Source organism: Phacochoerus africanus, chromosome 9, assembly GCF_016906955.1.
Source record: "Phacochoerus africanus isolate WHEZ1 chromosome 9, ROS_Pafr_v1, whole genome shotgun sequence".
NCBI classification, from domain to species: domain Eukaryota; kingdom Metazoa; phylum Chordata; class Mammalia; order Artiodactyla; family Suidae; genus Phacochoerus; species Phacochoerus africanus.
The window spans coordinates 24,138,612-24,163,925 of NC_062552.1; the positions used below are offsets into that span (position 1 = coordinate 24,138,612).

A 25,314-nucleotide genomic window follows, 5' to 3' on the forward strand; every position below is an offset into this window, starting at 1 on the left:
GGAGTGGCCGCCGCCCAGCGGTCGCCAGAGGGCGCGGCGGATGCCTTGACTCGGGCTTGGCTCGCCTGTCCTTCCCAGAATCAGCCCTGCAGCTTGAGAGGCACTGGACAGACTGCATGCTACATGTAGAAAAACCAGGCTGGATTTTATTTTCTTGTAGCGCGAGTTCCTCGGGAGAGCAGGGAGCACTTAGTCACCTGAATTAAGAGCGGGAGAATCTGCCCAACTAAGTTCGAGGATAGAGCCCAAGGGCAAGGGCCTATGGAGCTGGAGAGGCCAGGCGGTGGGGCTGGCCTGCAGCTGCAAGGCCTGGAGCCTGGGGTGGGGGGGTGGGGGGCAGCCTCTATTGTCAAACTTGCAGACCTTGGTCCAGCTTCTAGGAGGTGGAGCAAGACGTGGGAAGAGAATCCCTGAGGCGCAGAGGCGAGTAACAGGGCCAGGGGATTGGTCAGGCCAGACCCTTCTCCTTGTAAGGAGGTTGTAAACGGAGGGCCAAGCCCTAAACTATGAGGAGAAAGATAAAGTTTCCCACTCCCTCTTCCTGGCTGGTGAGAAGTGGACCTTGGAGTCCAGTAGCTGAAACTCAATTTAGGGTCTAGAGCTGGACCCAAGAAGGAGAGGCTTAAGCAGGGGAAGGGACAAGTCCTTCAGTCCTTGGATTTGGGTCTCTGGTCTGAAGCAGGCAGGGCCTGGATGAGAAGGGGTTTGGAATTGGAGGGAGAGGAAGTGTAGGGCTTGGAACCAGGGTTAGCTTCTCACTCGGCCTCCCCATCCTGGGGCCGGGAGAGCAGGTGGAGTTTTCTTTGCAGCTGGGCCCGGAGGTAGCGGAGGTCTTGCTGGTCAAGTCCGTGAGCCAGGCCCAGGTAGAGGGTAAGGAGGAGAGCAAGAAGGAGGCGGTCAGTGCCCAGAGTGGGCACCACCCAGAGCACTGTCAGCAGCTCCACACACACGGGGTGGCGCAGGTGAGAGAAGAGTCTCAGAGCTCGGGGAGACTTCAGGGCCAGGGGCTCACCCAGCCCCAGCACGTGGTAATACACCTGGGAGAGGGAGAACGGCTTAGAAGCGGACTCAAGCCCTTGTCACAACTTGGCTGCCTCTTTCCTCCCCTTCCAGGCACCCTCCTTCTATAACTCAGGTTCCATCCAAGAACCACCCCTCTGAGACTTGGGTCCCTGACCCTCCTCTCGGGCCCCTGAATTTTCCCCAGGTCCAGAAGAGCCATGGTTTCTGGCCTTTGGGGGGAGACTATCTTACAAGAAAGGGAGGCGAGGGAGTCAAAAGCAAGAGGAAGGAGGAGGAGGGACATCCTTGGAAGGGAAAGAGGTGTTCTGGAAAGGATCAGAGGTCTCAGGGAGGGATCTGGGAGCCTCACCTGTTTGAGGCCCATGAGCTCTGCGTAGTCAAAGACGAGAAGGATGCTGAAGATGAGGAGCCAGGAAATGACGTGGAGCACAAAGCAGAGGAGGGGCACCCAGGTGGCCCATGGCTCGGCTTGAGCCTCCCACAACACCGGGCCCCTGGGTACGGGATCCCAGTACCGCATCACCAGCTGAAGAAGGATGAGGGGGTGGGTATTCGAGCAGCCCACCCCTGAAAGACCTAGACCCAGAGGCTGCCCCCACCCCAGGCTGACCTTCTGCTTTCCCACCTCCACTGTGAAAATGTTTGCCAAGGGGAGGGGGCTGGGTGGGGTCCCAAGGATGTAAGGATGACTCCACTCTACTCTGAGGAGTTACAGAATGGATGTGAGTAACCAGATAGGGACACAAAGTAGCCTATGCCAAGCACCCACTGGGAAGACAGATGAGTAGCAACTGGGAAGCCTTCTCTTGAAACCTAGGGAGGTGGTTGTGAAGAAAGGATGGGACTGAAGAGGAGCGAACAAGGGTATCTCAAGCAGGACAACAGGAACAAAGTTGCAAGGGTGAGAATGCACATATCGTGCTCGGGGAATGACAAGCAGTACATCCTTCTTGATAAAAAGTAGGATTTGTGCTGTGGAGGAATGGAAGCTGAGGTTACAGTCCTGAACACCTTCAGTTCTCCTCCTCAATCCACATTTTATCAGAAAACCTAAGGCCCTTGCCTTGCCAATGGACAGCATCTTTCCCACAGACTGTTTCCCTTGGGGACTTAGCTGCCAGGGCTCCATACCTGCAAGGCCAGGGCAGTGCATGCCACGTACAGTGACCTCTGAAGGACCCCAAAGTACCGGGACATCCATGCTTTCACTGTCTCAGTTGCCATGAGGCTGTGCTGCCCCACAAATAGTAGCAGGAGCCCCAGATCCCAAGCCAGAGGGACCAAGATGCTTTGGTCCTGCAGGGCAGCCAGCCAGCCCTGGCGAGCATCTAGCGGGAGTTGGAAAAACGGACACAAAATCAAGAAGATGGTGGGCAACACTCCTGACCCTTATTTCATCTTAGGACCACATCCCTTAATGTTTTCAAGAGCCTAATGCTTCCTCTCTAGGCTTTGCCCACCTCACTTTTCTTTTTTGTTTTGTTTTCTTTTTAGGACCATACCTGTGGCATATGGAAGTTCCTGGGCTAGGGGTAGCCTTGGAGCTGCACTGCAGACCTGCACCATAGCCACGGCAACATCAGATCTGAGCTAGATCTGTAACCCACGCTGCAGCTTACACCACCAGAGCCTTCACCCACTGACTAAGGCCAGGGATCCGCACCCTCATGGATACTATGTCAGGTTCCTAATCCACTGAGCCACAAGAGGAACTCCCCACCTCATTTTTCTTCCTTCTTGTTTCCTGTTTTTCTTCCCTGTTTCTTCCCTCTTCCCCAGACCTCCTTCGGAGGAAAAGGATTCGTGTTGGATAGTCATGAAACGCACGGCTGCAGAGGCCACCCACTGTTGGACTGCCCTTCTTGTTTCAGTTCTCCTAATACTCCCTCTTTATAACACTCTTCTACTTAGTCCTCTTTACGAAGCACTTTCATTGGAATACTCTCTTCATCGCCCTTTCCCTCCCCCTCAGCCTCACTCTCCCGCCTCTCCAAACCACTAATCCCTGGGTTCCCAATTTAGCCCTTTGGTCTCCGCTGCAGCTCCTCGGCGGCTTGCACGGTTCCAGTTCCCTCTCCTGGACTTCCCCTGTCATTTGTCTCCAAGCCCCGCCCCCGCTCCCTCGGCTCCGGCTCCACCCCCCTACCCCAGAGCTCGTCCTCGGCCCCTCCCGCTCACCCGGACCACCAGACTCCGGGATCCCTCCAAGAAGTGGCCGAAGGGAGGTAAAGCGCACGAACTCCACTCCGGTGCCAAAGGCCAGGATGAAAGAGGCGAGGGCAGCAGGGACGAGGAGCAGTGCAGGGGCCATGGCGAGAAACAGAGGTGGGGAAAGGGGCGGGTTTGGGATTCCCGCGGCTGCAGGCCCCGCCCCGGACCCGCCTCCCGCCGGGGACCTCGCCCAGGAGGGCGGGGCTCCTGCGCGCCGGCGTCCGGGCTTCCGGCAGGCGCGCGCGCGGCTTTCCACTACCAGGCTGCAGGATGGATCCCCGGGAGCCTGCGATCTCCGCGTCACAGAAGGGAATGTTAGAATCCCAAGTGAGAGGTGAAAAGGGCAAGGGCTGTGCAGTCACTCACGTGGCTTGATTCCACAGCTCGGCGAGTTTTCGCATCTAAAATGAAGTCAGTTCCTCTTTTGCAGGATTCTTGCAGAAACAGAGCATTATGAACCCCCTTTCCTTCAACAGCTTTGATAGAAAATAGCCAGAGTGAGAGGTCACAAAGCCTCAGTTAACACTTTAATAATGAAAGGTGAGAGAACAGAAGACTGTTGACCCAGGCTGAGAACCCACAGCTCTGAATCACCTATTACATCTTGCTGGATGAAAGAGTTACTATTTTACCACAAATTAATGCTTATTCTATAACTTACTGTTGAGTTGTTGCCTCTCCGTTTGCTAAAGGCAGAGAACTTGTCTGTACCACTGAAAGATTTGTTCTAATAATGCCAAAGGCTATTGCTTTGTAACTATGAGAGTAACAATGTTAAAATATTTGATAGAAAATTTTATTACAGTTGTAAACCTTGTAGGTTAATTTCATCCAAGCTGTGATAATTAACTACCTATGACTTTAGCCTTCAACCTCATTAATTTGACTCCACAAGTCAGAAACCTCAAAGATATTAAGTTTTTCCTATACTCCTGTTTGTAATTCCTACAGACTACCATTTACATCGAAAAATCAAATTCCAGGAGTTCCTGTCATGGCTCAGTGGTTAACAAATACGACTAGGAACCACGGGGTTGCAGGTTCGATCCCTGGCCTTGCCCAGTGGGTTAAGGATACAGCGTTGCCGTGAGCTGTGGTGTAGGTCAAAGACATGGCTCGGATCCCATGTTGCCGTGGCTTTGGTGTAGGCCAGCAGCTACAGCTCTGATTAGACCCCTAGCCTGGGAACCTTCATATGCTGCAGGAGCAGCCTTAGAAAAGACAAAAAATAAAATAAAATAAAAAATAAAAGTCAAACTCCAGGGAGTTCCCATGGTGGCTCAGTGGGTTATGAACCCGACTAGTATCAATGAGGATGTGGGTTTGACCCCTGGCCTTGCTCAGTGAGTTAAGGATCCGGCGTTGCTGCGAGCTGTGGTGTAGGCCAGTGTTGCTGCGAGCTGTGGTGTAGGCCAGCAGCTGTAGCTCCGATTAGACCCCTAGCCTGGGAACCTCCATATGCCATGGGTGTGGCCCTAAAAAGACCAAAAAAAAAAAAAAAAAAAAGCTGCTAGTCCTGTGGGCTCAGGGATGATGAAATTGCTGGAGAGCATCCCACAGGCTAACTTCATTCTCCTCCCTCCCACTCTCCTCTGAATCAACGCTACTGTATACTGTACCAGATACCCTGTTTTCCCTTCTGATTCACTCTCCATCCTGCTGCCTCAGGAAGTTGTCCTGAATTGACTACATCAATGAAAATCAAAGCATTTGAGGGAAACCTCTCTATGTAACTGTTCCCTCCTCTCCAATTTTTTGGGTTTAAAGGTGGTCACAACAGAGCTGTGGATACTGGGGTATTTCATTATTCTTTGTGATTTCTCTTTAATTTTCACTTCATTAAATAAACTCTCCAAATTATCCTAATTTGACTGTGCCATCATTTCCTGTTACGATCCTGAAACTTTTATTACACAATGTACAAGCTGTAGGATTCATGGGAAGCGTTAGAACAGATCTTTATTCTCTAGAAATTTAAATGCGAGCAGTCCCATTAGACAGCAGGTGCTGTAAGGCACCCAGTGGACCTCAAGGACAGTTTTGCACAGTACAAGGCTTTGAGTGAATACATGGGGACTAATATTTGTTTGGGTCCTACAGCGTGGCACACCCACAATGGCTGTACTTAATAAATATTGTGAGATTAGGCACTGGGACTTCCCTGGTGGCACAGCAGGTTAAGGATCTGGCATGGCTGCTGTGGCTCCGGTTGCCCCAGAACTTCCAAGTGCCATGGGCGTGATGGAGGAGCCAGCACAGTGTTTGACAAAGCTCATGCTATTTCTACTACAATGAAAATTTCCGAACTTAAATATAACTTACCTGCAGTAAAGTGCACAAAACTAATCAGCATTTTTTAAAAAACTGAAATACACATACTCCATGATATAACCGTTTTAAAGATAACAGTCCAGGAGTTCCTGCTGTGGCACAGTGGAAACGAATCAGACTAGGAACCATGAAGTTGCGGGTTCAATCCCTGGCCTTGCTCAGTGGGTTAAGGATCCGGCAATGCCATGAGCTGTGGTGTAGGTTGCAGATGAGGCTCGGATCCAGCATTGCTTTAGGTTGTGGTGTAGGCCGGCGGCTACAGCTCCTATTAGACTCCTGGCCTGGGAACCTCCATATGCTGAAGGTGTGGCCCTAAAAGGACAAAAGACAAAAAATAATGATAACAGTCCAGAGGAGTTCCCATTGTGGCTCAGCAGTTAGTGAACCCGACTAACATCCATGAGGACATGGGTTCAATCCCTGGCTGTGCTCAGTGAGTTAGGGACCTGGCGTTGCTGTGAACTGCGTGTGTAGGTCGCAGATGCGGCTTGGATCCAGCATTGTTTTGGCTTGTGGGGTAGGCCTGCAGCTACAGCTCCAATTTAACCCCTAGCCTGGGGACCTCCATATGCCACTGGTGAGGTCCTAAAAGACAAAAAGGCAATAAATAAATAAATAGATAACAGTCCAGAGTCATTTAGAACATTCATAATGCATGAAATTACCACCTCTACCTACTTCCAAAACATTTTCTCTCCACCACAAAATAAAATTCCATACCAATTAAGCAGTCTCCCCTCATTTTCTTTCCCCTGTAGCCCCTGGCAACCACCACTCTACTCTCTGCCTCTATGGATTACCTATTCTGGGTATTTCTTATTAAGTGGAATCATATAATGTGAACTTTTGCATCTGGCTTCTTTAACTTTGCAAAATGCTTTTGAGGTTCATCCTCAAAACACTGTAGCACAATCCTCATCCCCCTTTACAGCTGAATAATATTCCACCATATGAATGCTTCAATTTTATCCCTTTATCTGTTAATGAACATTTGTGTACTTTTCATCTTTCGCCTCTTGTAAGGTGTTGATATGAACATCCTCATTTGTTTGAACATCTGTTTTAATTATTTTGGGTATATACCTATGAATAGAAATACTGGCCACATGGTAATTTTATGTTCAACTTTTTGAGAAACTGTCAAACTGCTTACCACAGCGGATGGATCATTTTACATTCCCATCAGCAGTGTATATTGGCTTCCAATTTCCCCACATCCTTGTAATAAAGCAGCTTTTAAAATTTACAAGTTACCGTTGCAGCGCAGTGGAAGCAAATCTGACTAGGAATCATGAGGTTGTGGGTTCGATCCTTGCCCTCACTCAGTGGGATAAGGATTGTCGAGCCGTCACAGACATGGCTTGGAGCTGATGTTGCTGTGGCTGTGTTGTAGACCAGCAGATATAATTCCGATTTGACCCCTAGCCTGGAAACCTCCATATGCTGCAGATGCGGTCCTGCAAAGAAAAAATAAAATTTACAAAATAAAACTGCACTACACCATAAGGCACAGAGTGAATATTTATTTATCACAGAGGTTAAGCCTAAGCTCTAACTTTATAAATACTGGAAAAGCAGGCAAAAAAAAAAAAAAAAAAGCAGAGATTTACTCAACTTCAAAGTTAAAGACGGGGCAAGGAAAAAGGAAAATATTTTAGTAGCGTTCCATAACCCCACACTCCAGTTTACTCATTTCAAGCATCCCTTCAAGTTCCCGACGCTAACACTGTTTCCACTTCTTCTTGCAGAATAAGAATTCCAGAAAGAAAAAGAGAAATAAATGGCTTCCAGACAGGAGGCAGGACACTGCATGCCATAGAGCAAAAAGGACATCAGTCCAGCTAAATATGAGCAGCTACTTAAAGATATCTGAGCGTGGGATTGGCCAACTTAAAATGGCCATTAAGGAAAATCTATGGCTCCCAATCTCCTTATCTTTCCTCCATAAACCTTTTTGGCCCCACCCATGTTCCAAGACAAATCAGCTCAGGACACCCCAATCCTTTCTAAAGCCCTAAGTTCATTCTTCCAAATACGTTCTAACACCTTATTTATTGGTCTGGGGCGGCGGCGGGGGTGGGGGGGGGAGGGCGGGGGGAAGGGTCCTGGGGTGGGGTTTTCAGGCAGATGCCATTTCCAAAGTGGAGAGGACAAAGGCCTCTGGCTTGGCCTCCTGCTTCAGGACTCCTGTCAGCAGGAACTCAGGTGAGAGGACAGGGAGCCCAAGCCGAAATGGAACGGAGCATCGAGGGAAGTCCTGGGAGCACGTGATCACAACTCTCTGAGGCTGGAGAAAGAGCAAAGACAGGGCTGAGAAAGGATCCTAGAAAGAGGTTCAGGACCCACTAATCAGTCTTGGCAGCACTAAAATAGTACCTCCTAATGAGAAGCCACATGACACACACTGTCTATGAGGAACTCCTGCCCCCAAAGTTGAATGAATTTGTTCAAGCTTTTATATTATTATTTTAATTTTTATTTGTGTGTGTGTGTGTCTTTTTAGGCTACACCCATGGCATATAGAGGTTCCCAGGCAAGGGGTCGAATCAGAGCTGCAGCCACTAGCCTCACCACAGCCACAGTAACTGGGGATCCAAGCCATGTCTGCAACATACACCACAATTCATGGCAACAGCAGATCCTTAACCCACTGAGCAAGGCCAGGGATCGAACCTGTGTCCTCATGGATACTAGTCAGATTTGTTTCCACTGTGCTACAACAGGAAATCCTGTTCAAGCTTTTAAAGTTGACTATAATTTACAGGAAATATAGAAGATAAGAGAACAAGACAAGTGATAAAACAAGAGAGCAAAGAGAAAAATCCAGACTGTGGAACATTCTAAAGGACAACTGACCTAGTTTCTGCAGCAAGTCAATGGCAGAAAAAAGGCTGGGTGTGTTGGAGGGGATGCTCTAGAGGAAAAGGGAATTAAGAGATAACACTTGTAGCAATATGGGGACCCTGCTTGAGTCCTGTTTTGAAATCTAAAAAGAGGAATTCCCGTCATGGCACGGCAGAAACGAATCTGACTGGGAACCATGAGGTTGCAGGTTCAATCCCTGGCCTCGCTCAGTGGGTTAAGGATCCGGTGTTGCCATGAGCCGTGTGTAGGTCGCAGACAGAGCTTGAATCTGGTACATTGCTGTGGCTGTGGTGTAGGCTGGCAGCTGTAGCTCCAATTAGACCCCTAGCCTGGGAACCTCCATATGCCATGGGTATAGCCCTAAAAAAAACAACAACAAAAAAAGAAAGAAATCTAAAGACATTTTCAGACAATTGAAGAAATTTGATGAATGGAGTATGACAAAGTGACCAGGAAACAACTGCTAATTTTGTTAATGACATTGTGATTATGTAAGAAAATGTACACAAAAGATTTCCCTTGTGGCGCAGCAGGATAAGGATCCGGCGTTGCCACTGTAGCAGCTTGGGTCACTGCTAAGGCACAGGTTCAATCCCGGGCCCAGGAACTTCCATGTGCCATGAGGCATGGCCAAAAATAAATAAATAAAACAAAAAAAGAAAGAAAAAGAAGTTTCCTTTTCTGTTACTGTTTATTACAGGATATTGCATATAGTTCCCTGTGCCAGACAATAGGACCCCACTGCCTATCCATTCCACATATAATTGTTTGCATGTGCCAGTCCCAAACTCTCAACCCAACCCTCCCTTGTCCCCTTTGGCAACCACAAGTCCATTCTCTCTCTGTTAGTCTGTCTCTGTTGCATAGATACGTTCATTTGTGTCATAAGATTCCACAAGAAAATGTATATATTTCTTAGAGGAGGAAATAATATGACATTTGCAGTTTCCTTTAAAACATTTCGGCAAAGAAAATGAAAGGAGGGAGATCCCTTCATGGCTCAGCAGTTAATGAACCTGACTAGGATCCATGAGGATGCAGGTTCAATTCCTGGCCTTGCTCAGCAGGTTAGGATCTGGCGCTGCTGTGAGCTGTGGTGTAGGTCGAAGACACAACTCGGATCATGCACTGCTGTGGCTGTGGTGTAGGCCAGCAGCCCTATCTTCGATTTGACCTCTAGCCTGGGAACTTCCATATGCCACGGGTGCAGCCCTAAAAAACAAAAACAAAAAACAAAGAAAAAAATACAGCAAATATAGAAAAAGTGAAATTAACCTGTTGAATCTGAGTGGTACTGCCTTAGCCCTCTCCCTTTGTGTATATTTGAAAAAATTGTAAATACAAAGTCAAAGTAAGTCCATTTGGTAACAGTGGACCTCTTCCCTCTTCTCTATCCCTTTCTGTACACAGGTCCTTCTCCGCCTCACTCCTCTGTGTTCCCATCTGTACCTCCATCTTCCCCCCAAGCTGTCCCGGTTCCATTCACCAGATCCTGATGGCGCCGCCCTACCTTATAGGAGCGGGGCATGCTGGGTAGGACGGTGCCCCCACAGCAGCTGATGATCTCTCCCATCTGAGGGGGCGGTGGCTGGACTCCTGGGGTCACGTGAATCTCATAGCCCTAAGAGGAAGAGAATGGCGGAGACACTGGATGATTCACTGAGAGGCTGGGGACCCGGGAAAAGGCTGAAGCGCAGGGCAGCAGAGAGCCTCTCACCTCTAGCAACTTTCTCTCCCGAGCCCGGCTCAGGGCCTCCCGGAGGCTGAAGCCAAAGTTCTTCTCCTGCTCAGGATCAGTCACCACATACTCATCTGGGGGCAAGAAGCAACCTGCCTTGCGGGACTAAGGACAGTAACAGTCAGCATCAGAGCTCAGCCCAGCCCCTCACCCAGCTCTTCTGTCCGCTTCTACAGGGAGCTCATGGAAATTTTTTTTCCTTTTGTTTTTAGAGCCACACCCTTAGCAATATGGAAGTTCCCAGGCTAGCGGTCAAACTGGAGCTGCAGCTGCCGGCCTACGCCATAGCCACAGGAACCAGGGAACTGAGCCGCATCTGCAACCTACTCCACAGCTCACTGCAAGGCTGGATCCTTAACCCACTGAGTGAGGCCAGGGATCGAACCTGCGTCCTCATGGATACTAGTGAGATTCGTTTCCTCTGAGCCACGTTGGGAACTCCGGCCCCACCGCTTTCTAGAGCCCATGTGAGCAGCCTCCTCCGGTCACTGTTTCCATGGGTCTGTCACTATCTCCTGGCCTCTCACCTGATGCAGCCAGTCCAGGGAGAGGATGGGGATGCCCCGCCCCAGGGCACACAGGAACTTGACTGTCCGGCGGATCCGATCGGTCACCAGATGGGACGCCTCGGCCACTGAGCTGGCCAGACTGCCCCCCAGGGCCAGCACTGCCCGCTCTCCACGAGCATCCACCACACCCGTGAAGAGCACCTGGGAAGGGGGTTAGCCTGAGCTGGTCACGGCAACCAGTGCCACTGGCACCCATCTCCCCAATCCCCCAGGATCTCCCCATCCTCCCACATCTCCATCTCCCAAGAAGCCTCGGGGCCCTTCTCCCCTACTCTGGGGGCCGTGGACTCTTGTGCAGGTTTGGTCCGGCGCAGGCTGCGGCTCGGTGCTCCCCGGGGCTCCTCCTCGGTCTGGTCTCTCTTTCTCTTGCCTGGTTCTGGAATCACTGCATCCTGGGATTGAGAGAGAACTTGCTGGGAGTTTGAGTCCCCAAGCCCTTTCCCAGCTTCGTGGCCCGGCCCTCTCCTCACCTCTTCTCTCCCAGGCCTTGCTGCAGGATTTTCTTCTTCCTCGAGGATCACTGTCTTCGGGGGCACTTCCCCTCTTTGGAGCCGTTTTGGAAGTGGGGGTGAATCTGCGGGAGCCAAGGGCCTCTTGCGCTTTTGGGTGGGCTTCGGCTGGGGCTCTAGGGTGAAGCCAGGTCTACCTGCCGCCTCCACCTTTGGGATCTGGGGAGCATGAGCTGGTGCCTCAGGAAGCTGAGGGAGGGTAGGCTCAGGAGTGGTGCTAAGGGACTGGGTCCTTGAGGACAGGGAATTAGGTTCGGGGGGAGCAGAGCAGGGGTCAGGACCAACGTGAGCTGTGAGAGACTCCCGCTTCCTAGTGGCCCGAGGCCTCCTGCTGCAACTGGCTCGAGGGATGGGCTCAGGGGGAACAGGCTGTTCTGTGGGGACAGGACACTGGAGTTCAGGGGGGGTAGGACCTGGCACAGCACCTACTCTAGAAGATCTGAGTGTCCTGTTCTGACCACCCTCAGCTATGACCTTGGGGGTGACAGGCTGGCCTATGGGGGAGGGAGGTTCAAGGTCAGGGGCTGTGGGTTCAACTGCTTGGGATGTCTTGGCAGAAGACCTGTGTGTCCTGCCCTGGGTGGCCCCAGATGTGGGTCTGGGGGTGACAGGCTGACCAGTGGAGGTGGGAGGCTGGAGTTCAGGGGTCTTGGCAGAAGACCTATGTGCCCTGCCCCGAGATGTGGGTTTGGGGGTGATGGGCTTGTCTGTGGAGGCAGAAGGCTGGGGCTCAGCGGCTGTAGGGACAACTGGTTCAGGGGTCTTGACAGAGGACTTATGTGCCCTGCCCCGAGTTGCACGAGATGTGGGTTTGGGGGTGACAGGCTGGTCTGTGGGGGTGGAGGGCTGGGGCTCAGGGTCTGTGGGGGCATGTAGTTCAGGGGTCTTGACAGAGGACCTATGTGCCTGGCCTCGAGTGGCCCAAGACGTGGGATTGGGGGTGATGGGCTGGTCTGTGGGGGTGGAGGGCTGGGGCTCAGGGTCTGTAGGGGCAACTGGTTCGGGGGTCTTGACAGAGGACCTACGTGTCCTGCCCCGAGTGGCTGCAGATGTGAGCTCAGGGGTGATGGGCTGGTCTGTGGGGGTGGAAGGCTGGGGCTCAGGGGCTGTGGGGCTGTTTGGTTCAGGGGTCTTGATAGAGGACCTATGTGTCCTGCCCCGAGTGGCCTGAGATGTGGGTCTGGGGGTGACAGGCTGACCAGTGGAGGTGGGAGGCTGGAGTTCAGGGGTCTTGGCAGAAGACCTATGTGCCCTGCCCCGAGATGTGGGTTTGGGGGTGATGGGCTGGTCTGTGGAGGCAGAAGGCTGGGGCTCAGAGGCTGCGGGGGTCTTGACAGAGGACCTGTGTGCCCTGCCCCGAGTGGCACGAGATGTGGGTTTGGGGGTGACAGGCTGATCCGTGGGGGTGGAAGGCTGTGGGTGCTCAGGGGCTGTGGGGACATTTTGTTCAGGGGACTTGACAGAGGCCCTAGGTGTCCGGCCCCGAGTGGCCCGAGATAAGGGCTCAGGGGCAACAGGCTGGTCTGTGGGGGTGGAAGGCCGGAGCTCAGGGGCTGTGGGGATGTTTGGTTCAGGGGTCTTGACGGAGGACCAATGTGTCCTGCCCCGAGGAGCCCGAAGTGTGGGCTTGGGGACCACAGGCTGGTCTGTGGGGGTGGAAGGCTGGGGCTCAGGGGCTGCAGGGACAACTGGTTCGGAAGTCTTGACAGAGGCCCTAGGTGTCCGGCTCCGAGTGGCCCGAGATAAGGGCTCAGGGGCAACAGGCTGGTCTGTGGGGGTGGAAGGCTGGAGCTCAGGGGCTGTGGGGCTGTTTGGTTCAGGGGTCTTGACGGAGGACCTATGTGTCCTGCCCCGAGGAGCCCGAAGTGTGGGCTTGGGGACCACAGGCTGGTCTGCGGAGGTGGAGGACTGCAGCTCAAGGGCTGTGGCGACAACTGACATGGGGGTCACTTCAAAGGACCTATGTGTCCCGCCACGAGTGGCCCGAGATGTGGGCTCAGGGCTGCTGGCCTGGTCTGTGGGGGAGGTAGGGTGGGCCTCGAGGGGTATAGGAGAAAGTGGAGGGGACCCCTGGGGCCTGACTTTGGGTTCTGGGTTGGGAGGGTCCAGCTCTGAGGAAAAGGGAGGCCCTGGGGACTCCTGACTCTGAGGTGGCCTGGTCCTGGGAGTGGACTGTTCTAAAGGAGGGGGAGGGGGGGACAGGCGGGATTGAGGTGCAGGATGGTTTGGGCTCTGAGAGGGGAGAGGGTTCTGGAGTGGGGCTGACGCTTCAGGCGGTTCAGGAGGCAGACAAGCCTCCGGGGATTCCTGATCACCCTGGGGAGAAACAGAAGCCAGTGAGGGCGGAAGAGGCGGAGAGAAGACAGACAGGACTTGGCTATGGTTCTGGATACTTGTTCGTGGTGAGCATGTGCTCAGGACATTTCTCTTTCTATCTGTGACCCTCCTCCATCACTGGGAACCTCCTCCTTCCCGAAGACCTCGCCCCATAATGCCAGCATGGTGTTCTCCTATACACTGGGTGGTCATAACGAGGATGGCTGGGAGAAAGAGGGCAAGGACAGGGAAAACAGAACTTTTTTTCTGAGTCAGGTGGAGGGAGTTAGCACTTGGGAAACAGATATGGAAAATAATAGGTGTCAAGGGAAGTGGAGAGAAGCCAACTGAGAAGCAGTGACTGTGTTAGCAAAGTGAGACTATGGAGAAAGGAGCAGAGGAAAGCGTGGTCAGGGAACAGGGCAGCGAAGGGGATTAGAGATGACATGTGGGCTGAGGAGGGAGGGAGAGAAAGCAGCTCTCACCCCAGAAGCCTTCTCAGCAGGTGGCATCTTGCAATTCAAGTCACCTGGACAGAAGGTAAAGACAAGCGGCTGAGGTCTAAGCAGTCAGTCACTTAAGGGCTGACCACCATGCAGGCTGGGGACCAGCTCAGGTGCCCTCTGCTTTCACTTACCTCTCTGCTGTCTCCTGGGGCTCACTGGGGCTTCCCCTCCTCCACCTGCCTGGCTCCGGGGAGCTGCTGGGGCTGAAGCAAGTCCCTGAAGGTACCCCACCCCCGCTCCAGGCTCTGGTGTCAGACTGGAGGCCTGGCCTTTCTGGTCCTGGCTGGTCCCCTCTGCCTCTGCTCTCAGTGGGCCTCTGTCCGGTACGGCTTCGGGCACCTTTACTTCTGGCCCACCTGCCTCACTCTCTCTCTCTGCTACAGGTTCCTCTGCTTCCCTCTCCAGCATGTCTCTTGCAAGAGTCTGCTTTTCTATCTCATTCTCTTGCATTTCCTTGCGTGTCTCAATTTCTACCTGCAAACTCTCCAGGCCCCCGTCAGTGCTTGTACTTTTCACTGTTCTGTCAGACTCTTGTCTCTGAGTAACTCCAGCTAACACCTGTTTTTGTTCCCTGTCCTGTTTCCCCCTGGGTAACCCCTCCTCTCCCATCCCTTCCCTCTCTCCTTCTGATGGCGGCTCCTTGGTTGCCTTCTCCAGGGGCCCTCTCTCAGGGGTCGGCCCCTCTGCTGTTTCTCTCGGGGTACCCGTGGCTTTCTCCACAGTCTGCCGCCCTCCGCCCTGACTCCCCAGTGGCTCTGGGCTCTCTGGGTGTTGCTCTGGCAGTGCTGCCCTAGGTGGAGAGGGGCAAAGGCCACGGGCCTCCAGGTGGGTGTCAATGGACTGGATCTCAGAGGCCTCAGACTCTCTCGGACAGAACGGCTGTGTAGCTAAGAGCTCCCATGGCTCATCCAGGGCACCTGGAGGCAGAGTCAGAAAGAGAGAGAGAGAGAAAGAGGGAGAGAGAAGGAGAGAGAGGGATGTCGGTTGAAAAGGTAACACCTTGAGAAAAAATTAAGATCAATTCATGCATAGTAAATTTAAATGAGTTATTAAAGGAAAACTGGGAATAAGGAAAACAGTCATAACATTTACTGTTTATCTCAAAAAGACAGACTATATTTTCATACAAAAGCTCTCTCAGGAGCCTCTTAAAAAATGACGCTAGACTGGTCATTCTTTTTTTTTTTTGTCTTTTTGCCTTTTCTAGGGCTGCTCCCACGGCATATGGAGATTCCCAGGCTAGGGGTCTAATCAGAGCTATAGCCACCGCTTATGGATCCGAGCTGTGTCTGCGACCTATACCACAGCTCACGGCAACGCCGGATCCTCAACCCACCGAGCAAGGCCAGGGATCGAACCCGCAACCCCATGGTTCCTAGTCGGCTTTGTTAACCACTGCGCCACGACGGGAACTCCTAGACTGGTCATTCTTAATATGGCATTTTCTTTTCTGAATAGATGGAGGAACATCAGCCAATTGGCAAAGACTATGAAAGAAATGTGTAGAGGGGGAAAATGAAGATGCCAATTTAGGGGCACAGAAGAGGGGAGAGTTTCTTATACCTGAGGCCTGGAAGCTGCAACAGGAAGGGCCAGGCTCCTGGGGCAGAGTAGACGGGAAAGCCTGGGTGGGCTCATCCTCCATGCTGGGGACTGCTGCACAGGAAGGCATAGCCTGAGCACGGCTCCTCCGCAGAACTCTGGGGTCCCATTCCCAATCTCCTGCCTGGCCTGGGCCAGCTTTCACACCCTTCAAGGACCACCAGTCTAATCTCCCAGCTCCTGCTTACACCAGTATCCACGTGACACAGATGCCCTTACCTTCCGGGCTCTGATTCTCTCCCTCCACAAAGCACTGGGTGGCTTGCAGGTCCAGATCTTCAGAATCTGGTGGGGGAGGAATACAGGATAGATAACTGGAAGGAGCTCCCTGGGGGCTCAGTGGCTTAAGGACCTGGTGTTGTCACTAGTGTGGCTCAGGTCTCTGCTGTGGGGAGGGTTCGACCCCTGGCCGGGGAACCTCCGCATGCCACGGGTGTGGCCAGAAAAGAAAAATTATAACCTTAACTCCTTAATTTTTTCTGTTATTTTCTCCTCAGCCCCAAACCCATGCAATAGACTGAATCTCTCTGTCTCCCCCCCAAATTCTTACACTGAAACCTAATTCCCAATGTGAGAGTATCAGGAGGTGGGGCCTCTGGGAGGTAATTAGGTCATGGGGGTGGAGCCTGAGAAAATGGGATTAGTGCCCTTACAAAATATACCCCAGGAGTTCCTGTGTGGCTCAGTGGGTTAGGTATCTGGCATTGTCACTGTAGCAGCTTGGGTTGCTGCTGTGGCTCAGGTTTGATCCCTGGCCCACGGACTTCAGCATGCCAAGGGTACCACCAAAAAAAAAAAAAAAAAAAAAAAAAAGAAGAAGAAAAAGAAAACAGAGACCCCAGAGAGCTCCCTTGGACCCTTTTGCCATGTGAGAAGACGGCTGCCTGGGAGCAACAAAGCAGGGCCCCGTGAGACATGATGAGTTGATCCCAAACTTCTCAGTGAACTGTGAGAAATACACTACTGGGGAGTTCCCATCGTGGCTCAGAGGTTAACGAATCTGACTAGGAACAATTAGGTTGCGGGTTTGATCCCTGGCCTTGCTCAGTGGGTTAAGGATCTGGCGTTGCCGTGAGCTGTTGTGTAGGTCCCAGACGCAGCTCGGATCCTGCATTGCTGTGGCTGTGGTGTAGGCCGGCAGATGTAGCTCTAATTCAACCCCTAGCCTGGGAACCTCCATATGCCGCAGAAGTGGTCCAAGAAATGGCAAAAAAAATTTAAAAATTTAAAAAAAAATCAAAGAAATACACTGTTGTCTATAAGCCACCTGGTCCAGAGTATTTTGTAATAGCAGCTCAATGGATGAAGGTGCCCTCTAAGCACTTTTTAGGGGTCAAGGGTGGAAGGGAAGCCAGTACTGACCATCATGGTTGTCTCCAGAGTCCATGGTCCTCTCCCTCTCTGTGAGGGCCTGGGTTCCCTCTCTCTGTGCCTGGGTGGCTTCCCCTGGAGCGCCTGTGTCCACCGCCACATCTGCTAGGTGCTCTCTTGAGACAAGGGGAAGGTCCTGCTCCACCTGTGCCCTGGCTGACACACTCTGGGCCCCGGCCCCAAGAGCTCGGTCCTGTTCAAGAACGGCTGCAGCCCACTCCGTCCCAGCATCCCCTTCTGCCAGAAGCTGGCTCTTTCTGACGTCTGCCCCTGCTGAGGCTGCTAAGGACGTGTTCTTTTCCACATCTGGTTCATGGCCCCCAGCTGGAGGAGGCCGGGCTTCCGCTGGATGCACCACAGGCAGCTTTGCTGGGTCGCCTTCTGCCTCCACATCTGTTTGAGGTGTCCATGCCACAGGCACCTGATGCTTCTCTGGAAGTGTAACAGCTGGCCTTGGTGGGGCTTTCTCCTCCACTTGGGTGATGGCGTCCACAGTGGCAGAGGCTTGGCTTCTCCCTGGGTGGACTCCAGGTGAGTGCTCATCTTCCTCCACCTTCACGTCACTGCCCCTGAGAGGAGGCTGGCTCTTTTCTGGATGGGCCTTGTCTGCAGGACCCTTGGGGAGACTTCCTCTCTTTTCCAGGGGGAGCCCCTCTTCTTCCATGTCTGTGTCACTGTCTCTCCCAGCAGAGGCCTGGCTTTGATCCAGAAGGGCCACAGGTTGGGCCCTGTGGTCTCCTGCGCCTGCATCTCTGTTCCATGGAACAGCCTGGCTCTCTCTCAGACGTGCCAGAGTGAGCGCCGCTGAGACTTCTTCCTCGTCATCCGTATTGCTGTCGATCATCATGGAGGCTCGGCTGCTGTCCAGAGGGACCGTCCGGGGGGCCTTCCCCTCCTCTATATCTGTATCACTACCAGCCGGGCTCTCCTGTGCATGTGCCACGCCAGGTGCCTGGGGGCTCTCTGTCCCAACTTCATGGAAGATCTGCCTCTTCTTCACGGGAACTACTGCTGGGGTGGCGGGGATCCCCTCTTCTTCCGCATCAGTATCACTGTCTATGAAGCCACAAGGCTGGGCCCTTTCTGAATGGGCTCCAGCTGGCCTCCGTGGAAGCCCACTCCCCTCACCCACATCTGTGTCACTGTCCTCCCCAGCAGGCTGGCTCCTCTCCAGAATCGCCCCAACTGGAACCACCCCATTGCTGGCAGCCCTCTTAACTCTTGCGTCCTTGTGCTTCTCCTTCACTGGACACTGGCCCTTTATGAGCTGGATTTCGGTTGTGACAGGTTTAGGCTGTTCTGTCTCTGCAGCTGAGGGAGCCTCCCCTGCTCCTGGTTGCTGACTTTCTTCCTCATCCGTGTCACTGTTCAAGTTGAAGGCAAAAGGTGGTCCAGGGCCATCTGGGGCGGGGGAAGGCCCCTCTTCATCACTGTGAAGGGAGGAGAAGAGAGAGAGTCTACAGAATCTATTTCTCCAGAAGGGAAACCCCACTCAACTGGGAGCTCCTCGAGAGCAGACATGAAGTAGTATTTGCTTTTCGTTTCTTTTTCTTTTTTTTCAGGTCATACCTGTAGCATATGGAAGTTCCTGGACTAAGGGTTGAATTGGAGCTGGAGCTGCCAGCCTATATTATAGCCACAGCAACGCTGGATCCTTAACCCATTGAGAGAGACCATGGATTGAACCCACATCCTCATGGACACTGTGTCAGGTTCTTAACCTGCTGAGCCACAATGGGAATTCCAGTATTTGCTTTTCTATCTCCAGACATTAGTTTTCCACTTGGTACATCAGAGATGATCAATAAAAATTCAGTTGAGTGAGAAGTTCCTTCTATGGCTCAGCAGGTTAAGAATCCAACTAGTATTCATGAGGACGTGGTTTTGATCCCCGCCCTTGATCAGTAGGTTAAGGATCCAGGGTTTCTGTGAGCTGTGGTATAGGTTGCAGACGTGGCTTGGATCCAGCATTGCTCCATATGCCACAGGTGCAACCCTAGAAAGAAACAAATAAAACTAAGTTGAATGAAAGAATATGAGGAGTTTCCCAGCCCTGACCTCCATGAGCTCTCTTGGATCCTCCAGCCCCTGGTTCCACCATTTTTTTTTTAAAGGGCTGCAGGTGCAACATGTGGAAATTCCTAGCCTAGGAGTCGAATCAGAGCTGCAGCTGCTGCCTACGCCACAGCCACGTGGATTCAAGCTGCATCTGCCACCTACACCACATCTCATGGCAACGCCAGATCCTTAACTCACTGAGTGAGGCCAGGAATTGAACCAGCATCCTCATGGATCCTAGCTGGGTTCGTTTCCACTGAGCCACAGTGGGAACTCCTGTTCCTCCTTCTTTTGAGGACTCAGTTGTCTGGCCTCTGGCACTCACCTCTCTGGAATCACTGTTGTCAAAGAGGTCTTTGGTCCTTTCACCACACACCTTTCAGAAAGAGAATCTGTCAGGAGTAAAAAGGTTGATGATTTTACAGCCACGGTCCCCATCTCCTCACTTGCCCTCCCAGTAAGTTGATGGTTTTACAGCCACCGTCCCCATCTCCTCACCTGCCCTCCCAATACTCGGACTTACCTACTTCCTCCTCTGAGTCCTCAGCCAACAGAAGCCTGTGCGGTTGAGTTCCTCCCTGTCCCCTGGGTGTCTCCTCTACAGTTAGAGGGCCCCGAGAGACCAAGGGCGGGGGGACATCCAAGCGATGGTACTGGCAGGGCAAGTCAGCAAAGAGAATCAACTCCCGGTTCCTCAAACGATGACTCACCCCAGGGCCCAGGACCTTGGGAGGCCTTAGGATCTGAGTGCCATTGAGGCTCCCACAGTCGCGGAGGACAGGCGCCTTGTTCCAGGCCAAGATTTCAATCACTGCATGTTGTTTGGAGATGGATGAAAAAGGCAGGGCCACAGAGCACTCGGGCATTCGGCCCACCACGTTCTTCCCAAGGTAGAGTGGGAAATCTAAGAATCAGAGAGGTAGAGAAGTTCCAAGGCCAGAGCCCTGACCTGCTATTAGGAAAACGTTCCTGTTAAGTCCCCCACTGCTCACTCAAGGCCCCCAAGTACATTAGGAAAACAAAAGAAATATCTAAGATAATTAGGTAATAAGGAATACATGCAATGCCTTATTCATACTCAACACCTCATCCATCAATACTGATTTTTTTTTTCCTTTTTCTTTAATGGCCGCACCTGGGGTATATGGAAGTTCCCGGGGCCAGGGACTGAATTCCAGCCACAGCTGCAACCTATGCCACTGGTGTGGCAATGCTGGATCCTTTAACCCAATGTGCCATGGCCAGTGATCAAACCCGCCTCTCTGCAGTGACACCAAACCACCACAGTCAGGATCTTTTTTTTTTTTTTTAAGGATCGTACCCATGGCATATGGAGGTTCCCAAGCTAGGGGTCAAATTGGAACTACAGCTGCCGGCCACAGCCATGCAGAACCCGAGCGGTGTCTGGACCTACACCACAGCTCACAGCAACGCCGGAACCCTAACCCACTGAGCAAGGGCAGGGATCGAACCCGCAACCTCATGGTTCCTAGTCGGATTTGTTAACCACTGCACCACGATGGGAACTCCTCCTGGCTTATTTTTTATTGTGGTAAAATATACATAAAATTTGCCATTTAGCCATTTTTAAGTGTACAGTTCAGTGACATTAAGTATACTCACATTGTTGTGCAAAACCTCGTTACTATCCATTTCAAGACTCACTGGGTTTTCACTTAAACCCCTTTATCTTCTCCCACCAAAGTAAAATCATCCCCATGGAGTCCAGGGCGCTTGCCTAGAGCAATCAATTCAATCAATCCTTCCTTCTCCATTCCCAGTAAAACATTTTTTCAGATCTTGACACATATAGAAGCTTGCAACCCTCCACCTCCCTCCCCACAGAAGAGGCTGCTATCAGTACTTTAGCACCGAATACCTTTTTCTGGTCCATAGGAACTACTGAAGATACGCAGTTGCCCTACGGGCTGCAAGTTACACCCCAAAGGTTCACTGGGTCCCTCTTCAACCTCCTCTTCTTCTTCAGCCTCCCAGTTAATAACCTGGGTGTCCTCCATGATCTGAGAAAAAAACACATTATTATCACCTCTGTCAATCAGTGCTTCACACATGCAGCCTCAGAGAGAAGATTGCTAACTGGGATAAACCTGGAAGTTATGGATGCTGATGCTTCCCCTCCTGCCAAGCATTCTGCTGTTATCCTTCTGAATCATTTATCTTTGACCATGACACAGAATAAGAAATAAATATTATAAGGCACCAAGTACACAAATATATACATAAACACTTGCTTATTTGCAAAGGTTTTGAGAAACAATGCTAAGCCTTAAGAAATACAACATACTGATAGTTTTCGTTCTATTTTTTTCTCTTATTTTTTTTAAATGCTGATTTGCAATCCACTAAATTGACTTCATTATCCACTGCTGGGCTGCAACCTAGTTTGAAATACACCACTTTGGGGTTCTTGTTTTGGCTCAGCGGGTTACAAACCTGACTAGTATCCATGAGGATGTGGGTTCAATCTCTGGCCTCGCTCAGTGGGTTAAGGATCTGGTGTTTCCACAAGCTTGGTGTAGGTTGCACACGAGGCTCGGATCTGGCGTTGCTGTGGCTGTGGCATAGGCCAGCAGCTGCAGCTCCAAATCAGCCCCTAGGCGGGAAACTTCCATATACTGCAGGTGTGGCCCTAAAAAAGAAAAAGACCATTTTAAAGGGGACTAACTTTTGCCAATCATCAAGTATGTATCAGGCTTGGTAGCCATGAGGCAGGTGTTTAGGAAACTAAGGCTAAAAATAATTAAATCATTTGCTCAGGATAACATAGCAGGTAAGTGAAAAGGGTAGGAATGAAGTGCTTCTGGCTGCAAAGCCCATGCTTTTTATACGTTACTAGATGGTCTTGTTGTGATCTGACTAAACTGCAAAGAATCATAATAGCCATTAGATACAGAAGCTTGCTAGATGTCAAGCATTGTCCTACTTTATACTGACTTTTTTAATCACAAGAACCCTGTAAATATTATTTTCTATTTCTCAGATAAGAAACTGTAATACAAATGGATTACGGAATTTGTGCAAGATTATCTAGATAATGTCTCACCTCTGTTTAATATTCTTTGATGGCTTCCCATGCCCACAGGATAAAATAAAATCTAAACTCCTTATCGAGACCCTCCTCCATTAGAACCTCATATCCTGAAATGCATGCCCCACCCCCACCTTGCCCAAGCCTATGGTTCAGCTACATGGACCTTTGCTCCAATCAATGGCTGAACACATTGTCCCTATTGTCCCTCACATCTGCAGGCTTTAGCCAGCACCTTCGTTAGCCTTGCTCCTAGTTTTCTGGTCCAACTCCTATCCATCCTACCATTCAGTTCAAAAGTCACTTCCTCAGCAAAGCCCTGCTTGGAGTCTTCTCAGCTTTCTGGTGTTGCCCATGTAAACGGTTTCAGGGTGGTCTGTGGACTTGTACTTATCCTAATAGTTCCTACCAGAGTGTAACCATTACTTTCCATTTCTGCCTAACACCACCCCCTCTTCTCAAGAACTGTGTCTTTTCCCTAAGGGTCCATCATATTCATTCAGCAGTAGTTACTGCACACCTGGTGCCTCTAGAAGTATTTGGGATTCAATAATGAAACAAATGTAAAATTAATCCTGCCCTCCTGATGAAAGAACACATGAAATAAAAACTCAGAATAGTGTGGATGGAATTCAATTAGAAAGATGTTACGCTTAAAAGGAAACCGTTGACAGGGAAAGCAGGACCCTTCCAGGCTAATAGTGTTAACTTCGTCCTTATGAGTGGCGAACCCAGCTGGCGTCCATGACCCTCGGATCCAAACCAATGGGCCACCATCTTTGATCGCCATCCCAAGGTCCCCTCCTAGCCCAACGTCTCCCTGTCTCATCATACCTAAACTCAGGGAGGGGCGTCAAGTAAGAATAAGTACTATAATCCGAGGAGTAAATTTCCAAGTATCCTCCGCCCAGTCTTACACAAGGCACGCCCCTCCCGCCCTCCGGGAGAACCAAGATGGCACCCGAGGAGCCGTGGGCGAGGCCCCCCAGAACTCACCTAGTTTGAGTCCCCGCGCGCGCCACCAGTAACGGCCGCGACCCGGGTGGCGCTAGGGCGCGGGCGGAGAGGGGGCCGATTCGCCGATTGGCTCCTGCTGCTGTCTTTCACATCCTGCAGCACGCCGACAGACGCGGCAGCCAACGCGGAGGGACACCCAAGGCCCCGCCCCGTCCCCGCCCCCTTATAGCTCAAAGGGGCGGCTTCTCCAGAGAGACTGAGATCGGTTGGGCGACGCGGTAATCCGAGGCCGCCAAAGGCGCACAGAATAGCGCACCTCGATTGGGCAGCTCTAAGGGACAACCCACTACCGCTTCACCACCCACCGCCCACTTCCCGCGCTGATCTCCAAATCGCGACCACAGAGTCTGGCTGCCAGCGGCGGATAGAGGGGCTTACCATAGTCGTCATCCCGTACATCTAGTGCGGCCAGAGCGACCTTCCTCGGTCCTCCCAGATATGGTGTCCGCTGACTCATGAGAAATGAAAATGGGTTGCGGGTTGCAGTCGTGGCTGAAGGCTGCAGCTTGGCGAATAGACCGTAGGCGTGGCGCTTGAGGACTCATTGCAATGGAAGTTCCTTTCCTTTTGATTTAGCTCGTCTAGAAGTCATATAATTTCCTCCCGTGAGAATACATTTCTGATGGACATTTTGAGGTCATTTTCCTAAAGTAAAGATCCCTAGTTTTGTTAACCATCTTAAAGGCTGACCGAGGTCTTTGAAGGGTCGAAGGATGATAAAGTCATTTATTTCACTAAATTTCGTACTAAGAAAAGAATTGTAAATGTGACATGAATAACTTAGGAAGACCTTTTGCATTATCTCGCTTCATTCTAACTACAACAGTCAAACAGGCTTTTGGTTTTCAGAAAGAACTGGAGCTGTGCGAAGTTAAATAACTTGTTTAGGTTCCCACAGCTAATATTTAAAAGGTGGAGACAAATTGAAACAAGTTTTCCAATTGTAAATTCTTAACTTTCTCGCTGCCCTAAAACATAAACATTCTATTTTGAGTGGAGGGGGTCTTACACAAATTGATGTTCTTTTATTTAGAAGATGCCTGAGAAATGTGTGTTGAATCCAATGTGAATTAACAATGATGATCTTGATATCACAAGTCCTTTATTACAGTGCTTACTGCACTCTATTGTTTATACACTTTTCACCAAATTGCAAGATCCTGGAAGACAAGGAGCTAATTTTTAATCATTTTTGTATCCCTAGTTCCTGATTTGGTGGACACTTAGTATCTATCAAGTGAAGAATTGAAGAATACCACTGAGAAGAATACCACTCAGACTTGAGCACATCCAGTTTTTTTCCCCATGACCCCCGCCCCCCGCTCCTTTTATTTCAATTCTGAGGATCCTGGAAGGTTGCAAATGGTCAGCCTCCCAGTCAGTGAAATCAATGAAGTGGAAAAAACAGCGACTTCGAAGTGTCTAGGGAGGTAGGCTGGAAGACAATGAAATTCTATCAAGGATCTCACCCCACAGTTTTCGGCTTCACAAGAAGGCAAAGGGTTAAACGCTGCTCGAAGGCCCAGATCTCCCTCACCCCCCCACCATGGACGGAGAGTTCTGGCATATCCGTTTCTCTAAACCAACTTATTCTTGAACACATCCTCTACACAATTACTCCTCTATCCCGCAAGGCCCTTGATGCAATTTTGTTTCTCTTTCAATATCATCATTAAAAAACTCCCAAGGAAATAGCAAGAGGACAATCCCCTCCTTCTTCCTGAAGTATCTGGAGAAGGAGCGGCTTAGTGGAGTTCATGCTTTAGGTCACCGAAGGACCAGCTGTTAGATAGCAGTGCAGGGTGCCGCATTTCTCCCCAGTTTTCGCTGAGCTAAGCAGTCCAGTCTTCCCAAGAGCTACTGCAGCGTGGAGCTTTCAGGGCGTGCCCCTCCACCTCCCAATGTCTGGCACCCCAGGGTTCCCAATTCCTGTATCCCCGAAAACTACTCTCTTTTTGTTCCAAAAAAGTCAGGCATAGCGGAAAAACACCCTTGCGCAAGGTTACTTTTCACAAAAACCAAACCAAACCAAGCCAAAAAAACCCAAACCCAAACCCCCAAACCCAGTACCCACCCATTCGTCCTTTCATATTGCAGCGTGGACAACAATAGAGGACTACAACTCCCAGGGAGGACTGCGCTCGTCCAC

General features: G+C 51.1%; 2 protein-coding genes across 5 annotated transcripts; both read right to left on the minus strand.

Moving 5' to 3' along the window:
- Positions 1 to 120: 120 nt before the first annotated feature.
- On the minus strand, positions 121 to 3,710 carry NRM (nurim). The gene is made up of 4 exons (XM_047797625.1): positions 3,202 to 3,710; positions 2,155 to 2,351; positions 1,373 to 1,549; positions 121 to 1,037 (listed from the first exon to the last, which is right to left on the minus strand). Exons 1-4 carry the CDS (start codon positions 3,332 to 3,334, stop codon positions 756 to 758), a joined length of 789 nt encoding a protein of 262 aa, XP_047653581.1. The 5' UTR covers positions 3,335 to 3,710; the 3' UTR covers positions 121 to 755.
- A 3,358-nt stretch (positions 3,711 to 7,068) lies between these two features.
- Positions 7,069 to 25,309, minus strand: MDC1 (mediator of DNA damage checkpoint 1). Of its 4 annotated transcripts, XM_047797584.1 has the most exons (16): positions 25,240 to 25,309; positions 23,544 to 23,746; positions 20,979 to 21,120; positions 19,623 to 20,003; positions 19,425 to 19,491; positions 17,033 to 18,471; positions 15,890 to 15,955; positions 15,632 to 15,724; positions 14,200 to 14,985; positions 14,048 to 14,091; positions 11,208 to 13,562; positions 11,010 to 11,129; positions 10,696 to 10,878; positions 10,148 to 10,273; positions 9,941 to 10,051; positions 7,069 to 7,852 (listed from the first exon to the last, which is right to left on the minus strand). In XM_047797584.1, the coding sequence occupies exons 2-16, from the start codon at positions 23,562 to 23,564 to the stop codon at positions 7,685 to 7,687; spliced, it is 6,102 nt and encodes a 2,033-aa protein (XP_047653540.1). In that variant the 5' UTR covers positions 23,565 to 23,746; positions 25,240 to 25,309; the 3' UTR covers positions 7,069 to 7,684. The 4 variants fall into 4 exon arrangements, with proteins under 4 accessions (XP_047653540.1, XP_047653543.1, XP_047653542.1 ...); XM_047797587.1 differs by lacking the exon at positions 15,632 to 15,724; XM_047797586.1 differs by lacking the exons at positions 23,544 to 23,746; positions 25,240 to 25,309 and adding an exon at positions 23,145 to 23,309.
- Positions 25,310 to 25,314: the final 5 nt, after the last annotated feature.